General features: G+C 38.0%; 1 protein-coding gene across 1 annotated transcript in view; it reads right to left on the bottom strand.

Annotated features, from left to right (window-relative positions):
* Positions 1 to 214: 214 nt before the first annotated feature.
* SOGA3 (SOGA family member 3) overlaps positions 215 to 7,613 on the bottom strand; it is a 26,601-nt gene continuing 19,202 nt past the window's right edge. The window contains exons 3-5 of the mRNA XM_010191191.1: positions 3,553 to 3,624; positions 1,751 to 2,926; positions 215 to 477 (exon numbers count right to left, since the gene is read on the bottom strand). Coding sequence (XP_010189493.1) covers positions 367 to 477; positions 1,751 to 2,926; positions 3,553 to 3,624 — 1,359 coding nt within the window. The 3' untranslated portion in view covers positions 215 to 366. The remainder of the gene's footprint in view (positions 478 to 1,750; positions 2,927 to 3,552; positions 3,625 to 7,613) is intronic.

Below are 7,613 nucleotides of genomic sequence, written 5' to 3'. Positions count from 1 at the left end.
CACCCACTCTGCATATTTCTGTTTTGCTTCGATTTGGTGGAAATGAATTAATTTTAAATTGGTTCCAGTTGCTCAGGAAATTTTTATTAAAAAATTATAAAACCAGAAAAAGTGAAAAATACAATTTTCTGATTGCTTACCTGGAACACCATGATGAGCAGGTTTCCTATTCAACTGGGTGACTTTTTGGTATGTTTTTTTGCAGGTTTTTTGGTTTTGGTTAGGTTTTGGCAAACAAGTAGTCTTCAGTGTTTTTATAACAGTGGCTATTACAGAAACTATGTCTCTTGCACTTCTTATCTTGGAGGGTGGACAAAATAAACAAACTGAAAATAATACTACAATGAACAGTAAATGATGAATGGCTTACAGTACAAAAAACAGTGTAAAAAGGAAGACAAGTTTAAATATTGTTGTGTATGAAAGGGATGAAAATAATACAAGGATGAGAATAAGTAAAATGATAGGCTGGAACATCTGGGAAAGTAAATATAAAGACAAAGAGAACAGTCAATTAATGGAATAGCAAGTCCAAAGTTTCAACAAAATAAACAGTGAATCAGACTATGCTTGTGGAGGGACCAAGTGCCCATCTCCCATTGACTTCAGTAGGAGTTCTGCATGGTCAGGCCTTGAAATGTCCAATTTAACTATTATTGTTATTTGTTTAGAGAAAATACTACTTTGCTTTAAATTTGTATAAGCCATGCAGTGCTCTGCCTTTAAGCTAATGGGAGCTCTACAAGCTCAGAGCTATAGGTAGATCAGAAAGTGAACATGCTAAACGCTGTTTCTGTTTGATTTCATGCAATACATGTATAGTAATTGATTTGCTTTAAACTCACTGCGTCTGTGATTTTCTGATACAAGGAAACAAAAGACTAATTAGTCAGCATAGGAATAAGAAATAATAGTTTTCAACTTCACTTGGCAACTACTTTGACTGTAATCTAGCACTACAGCACAAAGTAAATTAACAAAGCAAGAGACTTAATACAACATTAGATATTACCAAGAGTAATAACAAGATTTCCCAGCTATAGGATTGCATGATAAGGTAAGGGTAGGTAATTTCCATTTTTCATGGCAAAAGATCTCAAGTCAGCATGGAATTTGTCCCCAGAAACCTCTCTGTAGCAATTCTCCATAAAAATGAACTACAGAAAAGATGCTTGTCACTGCTGCATGTATGCAGTGACCCATAGGCCTTCAACAAAATACAAACATTTACAGAATTTCCAATATTCACACTACCGTGTGGCTCTGTAACTCTGTAAAGTAGATTTGTATGGTTTATTTTTCTCTGTGGTTTGTAATATTCTCTATACTTCTGGAAATTTAATGTTTCCTCCTGTTTAAAATCAGTAAGCTTTTATTCCTTCAACAGGAACCCAACCATTAAGAAAATAATCATGTTCGTTTATGTGCCAAAAATGCTGTCTGCACTGCCTTTACTGGCAATGAAGGCACAACTCTGGCAAGTGTAGTTACAAAGCCAGAAAGAAAGGAGTAAAGTCTTCCACCTCCCAGAGCATAATTAATTTTCAGGAAAACAGACTTATTCACTGTTTGCAAACAGCTCCATTGGTAGAACAAGGTTTCACATGGCCAAATGAGAATTTAATATAATTTAAGAAATAGTGATTTTAGTCCACTGTCTAGAACAAAGAATTTTCATGTGCCATAATATGAGGCTTAATTGACTTGGCAGAGCCTTTTTACCTGTAGGCCGTAATAAGTAAAAGTCTACCTGACTCACTGACAAAGGTTCATCTGCACTTCGATCATCCGAAGACTTTGGAACTTCAAGTCTGTCGATGAAAGCCTGGAGCTCTTTCCTGAAGGCCTTCATCTGTGCATTGATCCGGTAAAGAAGCTCATGCTCACGTATTCTGCTGCCATCGTCTTCCTCATCCATCAGTCCAAAGAGGTCTCCATTAGCTACATAAATTCTTGCCTCTGTAATGATGGTGCTTGTGTCAGAAATTAAACGATCTATTGTCTTGCCCAGTCGCTCCGCTTCAGAGCGAATATCCTTCATCTGCTGCCTGTCAGTGAAGCTTTTCTGCCACCCAGATGGTGTCGGATAAAAAGACCTCGTAGGTGTCAGACACCGAATGTTGCGTACCTCTTCGGAGTCGCTCTCCCCACCGATGGGGCCTTCCCTTTTGCGGTGAGGGGGGCGGGAATCATCGTCGCTCTCTTTTTTTCCTGCATCACTTTCCGCATCACTGTCTCTGGGGCTGCCACGGATCCCAAGGTGAGAGGCCAAGTCATAGCGCTGCATGTTGGACATTAAGACTCTGTTCTCATACTGGAGTTGCATGACTTTGCCACTCAGCTCATTGATCTGCATTCGTGCAGCTTTTAGTTCCTCCTGTAATGCTTCTGTCTTGGCGTTATCATGGTGCCTAGAGCTCTCATGGGCACCCGACTTGTACTTGTATTTGTTCAGCTCAGCTGTTATGCGTTTGTTTTGTTCTTCCAAATCAGCTAAATTTCTCCTCAACAATTCTGTTTCATCTTCTACTAGTTGCAAATGCTGTCTTAATTCTGACAGGGATTCACTCTGCTCTCCCAGGAGTGGGTTAGCAGTCCCTGAGAAATCATCTCCTCTTAAATCATCAAGCTCTGCTTTCAGTCCTCTGTTTTCTACTTCTAGTTCCACTATTTTCCTCCCAAGAATGTTAGCTTCCTCCTCCACAAGTCTCAATCGAAGCTTGAGCTCAGCTTCTCTTGTGGTAGGTGGCCCACCTGCTTCACCTTTTGGCAAGGGACTGTCCAAATCCCCATAAAAGGATCTATATTTTTGCAGCTCATGTTCAAATCTGTCTTTCTCTTTATCAATCTTAGCCATTTTCTTCCTCATCAAGGCTGCTTCTTCTTTGACAAACTGTAGCTGGCATTTCAGGTCTTCATTGTCCTCCTTAGAGTAAAGAAAAAGAAGTACTTGAAGAAACTTGACATAAAACAAGAGACCTCCAGCTGGATGGTCTTCAATTACAAGACTAACCATCACAGGTACATAGCTTTAGATACTAAGAGACTTTCCTGCAATCATTTTTTCACTGATCAATAAACTAAAGAGAGGGAAATAAATACTTAAATTTAAGAGGAGGAAAAGACTATTTTACTTATGACTAACATTTGCAGAGCCTAGAAAATACATGGTAGTGTTAGGGGGTTTGTAAAAGATCCTTATATTTTCTAGGCTTGCAACACTGTAATAGACTTTAGAGTGTTCAAATATCCTGAAGTCAGCACACAAAGGGCCTATTATCTTTTTTCATATTTACATATTTTACCTAAAATACAGAGTACATGAAAGCTGGCAGGTTCTGTTGCAGCACCAGCATTTTGTTTAGGTGGTCCCTGACATAGTGTTGTCTGACTGTAGATCTTGGGTAAGACTTCTCCATTTCTCCCCATACAGGAAAACAAAGAACAAAGCATACAAGCAAGCAAAGTGTAGAGCTACAAGCCATGTATATAATTCCATAGTGTCCTTGAAGCCTCTACATGAGAAACCAGGCTACTGTTACTACAACTTACCTCTGTTGGTGTCTGCTGTGACTTTTTTTCTGATTTTGGTAGGTCTTTGCTCCCTCTTCTTTTTAGTGATTGCTGCAACAACAAAATGAGATGCACTGAATATTTCACTAAAGAGGTATATAATTCAGTCACTCTTTTAAAACATAGCAAATAAAATGCAACTATAAATATTTTTTATAGTCCTTAATATACCAAATACAGAGGGGAGACACAATGTTATACAAGTGAAATATTAGTTGCACTTAAAGATGTGTCTACCCAAACATGTGGCCTTAGCCTGTGTGGTAGGCAAGCTACGTGAAAAGGTCTCACTAAGATACCATCAGCTGACTTGAATGTATATCTACAAGCACACTTTTCTCTGTGTCCCACCCACAGGCTTCAAGCTTGCAGTGAATCATGGTTACACCTCTGCCAGGTGTATGCTGTAGACAAACCCGGTACAGACAAACTCATATATAGATTTGATTGCTAGGTTTGTTCTGTTTTCAGAACATATTCAAATAAATACAGTTTAAAACTGCTTGGACTACCAAGTCCTAGTGAGAAATAAAACATATTAGTTTAAGAACAACACCACACAAACACATATATGCACCACCATATAAGCAAGCTTCTTAGGTGTCTTCTTATCTGCTATGTGGCCAAAGTGAGTAGAAGAGAAACTCCTGCTTTTAGAGCAGGATGCGCTGGGATCAAAGCCTAGTAGCATATCCAGCAAAAATCTCATAATTGCTTACAGTAGAAGGTTCATTAGTGGGCAAGCAGTAGCAGTGGAAAACAACTGCAAGCATCCCACTGTCAACACTCAATACAGAACATCAAGAAAACAGCAGGAGAGAGGAAAGCAAGTGAGAGAATACGTTAATATATAATATCGCACTTGCAGATGCTTCCAGTTTTTATGTTCCCCAGGTAAAATGTAGGCCCTGAGGCAGTGATTCTACCAACACCATCATCCTCTACGATCATTCTCTGGCAGAAGGCTGCTTTGTGCTACTGAGAAACATGCATTTCCCTGCACCAGCCAAGGGATCCAGCTGTATGTTAAAAGCCATCCAGTTCCATACAGTGGGAATCAAAATACGTTCACAATCCTCAAGGAACAGAGTACACTGGGCAAGTATGTGGTACATAACAGCCCTGTGCACTATTCACCTGCTGGTACCCATTGTTCTCTTTCTTCTACAGATCATCCGCATAACAAATACTAAGCTCGTGGTTTGCTCACTCCAAAGGAAAAGTCAACACCACAGAAATGACTCACATAAAAATCTGAGCAACCACAAGAGATGATTCCCCATTAGGCTTTTTGCTCAAATTCACTATAGAGTTATGCAAGAATTAAGAAAACAACCTAATGTTTAGAATCAGAACTAAAATTCACAGGTGTATCCACTAAGAACCAGAATTAAAATTTTTATTCCTCTTGCAGAAACACTGAATGCTCGATAGACAAAACAATAAAACCAAAGACCATTAGCCTCTTAGCTGTGATACCTGGATAGCTGTGGATCACAGAATTCTAAAAGAATCTAGAATAGACATAAAAAATTGTTTGTTTAAACTCACTTTTTCCCCTTAAAAATAAACCAACAACTTTAAAGTCTACAAACAAAATTATTCTTCTCCAGGGTCATCCATCAGTTATCCTATTGCAGAAATGGTATGTGCGTGTAGAAGGGTCGTTTTTTGTTTTGTTTTGGTTTTTTTTTTGAATTGGCAAATTTATAAAGCATTAAACTTCCAGAGGTTCAGCCTTCTCCTACATATTACCACTGATTATACCACTATATTATCACTCTGAAAATCCTCTTTTCAAATCAGTTAGCACTGCAAATTTCTCTGTGCACCAGATTCTTGCCAATACCACCCACTGATAAAATAACTAAGAGATAGTTAAACTATATTTTTGCTTGATTACCTAAGTGTCTTCTATTCACCCTGCTGAGCTCAGCATCTCTCTGGATATAATGAGGTTCTGAACTGCTGAGCTGCAACTTCTTGTGTACCCTACAACTTTTTCAGAAGATAAGAGATACATTTAAAAGTTTCCTATGACAAAAAAAAGAGAAACTACAGAGTGTAAAAATATATTTATAGGTGTAATATAAAATGAAAAGTCTGTTTTTCTCCTTTCTCTCAATATCTTTGGTGTTCAGAGTTCCTTTTGGTAGGCAGGATAACAACATTTTAATTGCAGCAACGGTTGTGGCTATGTAACAACTAGGCATTATTTTCTATCTGCTCTACTTGAATTACAAGAAACCATTCACAGAGCTTGTATTATTCACCAAATTATGATGTTTAGCAACACCATTTTATAGCAGAAAGCAATGAAGAACATGTAGAATTCAATTAGCAGGATGATTTGGATAAGTGGATTATGCCCAACTGGAATTGGTATGATCTCTTTTCTTGTGAAAAACAGCATGAGACAATTTCTGTTTACTAGAGGTTAAGATCTCATTTGAACGTCTCAGCTGCAAAACAACATCTGCAAAACCACAGTGCCCCGTAACATCATGTTAGGGCACTGAGGCAATACTCATACTGAACAGAGAATGCCACATATCAAACAGTATATCCTGCTATAATTAATAATTTTTGTGTGTTTTTCAGAGGTACATGTCACAATTTACAGTGGCTACTCTATCACTTCTCTCAAGCCCTGTACTAGTCCACTATTCCAATTCAATTTTCAATGTTAAACAATTTATTGCTGCTAATGAAAAGAAGTATCAAAGCAAAACAGAAAAAGGGGGAAAAAATTCATATAAACATATGGCAAAACTAAAAACAGCAACCCAGACTCTTGCAAGTGAATCGTCATATTATGCCTACAACTGGACACTATTAAAACCATCTGCATGTTACTTCTTTTGACATACTAATAAATGTTAGACAGGGCCAGTGAGTGATTCAGCCGTCTACACAGAAAAAATTTGTTTGTTCAATAATTTTTGTATTTGGTCACCTTTTAATATAATTCTCCACTTGATCCTTTTCCCATATACCACAAAACATACCCTAGTGCCACTAAAGGCCACCTCAGATGTTCTGGAACTATAGCAAAAAAAAAAAATCAGCCCCTCATATTCTAGAATTTGTTTTGAATTTGTTGTGAGGGATAATTTTTGGGCTTAGATAATTGTTCTTCTACATAATTTTAAAAATCGTATTCAGTTCACTTTGTTCAATGACTATGAGTTTAAAAAAGACAAAGGTAAAAGCAATAAACATAAGACTCTTTTCGCACTATCTGAGCAGTAATGCTTACCAGACAGATTTATGTTTTTAATAATCTTGAACTAAGTTACCCATCTGCAGGGGAAAACAAGCAAAAATCGCATATAATACTGTTTCTACAACTGGGAGTTTGCTAAATTGCTCAAGTAGCAATGAAATATTTCAACAGCACTAGGGATAAGACCAGCAACTGGGGAATTTATTATTACATTGTATAATCTCTGCTTACCTCTGAAAGCTGAGGAGGTAAAGCTGGGTTTGACCTGACTGTTCCAGCATTCGCTGTAGCCAGCACACATGGAGCTGCATGTGTGTTCTGGCAATGCTGAGAAGTTTGCACAGACTAAATAAGACCATAGATAATGTTTGTATTATGTGCACCCTGGATGACATGCAATGGGCAATTCTGTTGCGATGTTCAGCAGTCACCTTCACTGGAGTTTATCCAATGTCTTGCTGGAGATGCTAAGTACTTCTCAAGACCAGATGGTATAATCCTTCTCTTGCCAGCCCCAAATTGCAAGCCAAATGGGCAGTCCTAACATCACCTGGGATGCTCCATGCTTCTCAGGAGTAAAAAGACCTGAAATCTACTGTGAGAATAACACAATGCAGAAGTAATAGCATCACACTTCACTGAGTAGTAAAGCTGTAAAATAAACTCAAATTATTTCTACCTGATCCTAAGCTACAGTAATTATCTCAGCAATTAACAAAAAAGCCCTAAGCAAAACAAACCAAAGGTTTTCAAGACAGTTAGGTTTGATTATTCCAAGCCTGATGTGGGGGTATATGATCTAAAAATCAATGTA

Source organism: Mesitornis unicolor, unplaced genomic scaffold (assembly GCF_000695765.1).
Source record: "Mesitornis unicolor isolate BGI_N332 unplaced genomic scaffold, ASM69576v1 scaffold52478, whole genome shotgun sequence".
Taxonomy (NCBI): Eukaryota; Metazoa; Chordata; class Aves; order Mesitornithiformes; family Mesitornithidae; genus Mesitornis; species Mesitornis unicolor.
This window is presented reverse-complemented; position numbering and strand designations above follow the sequence as displayed.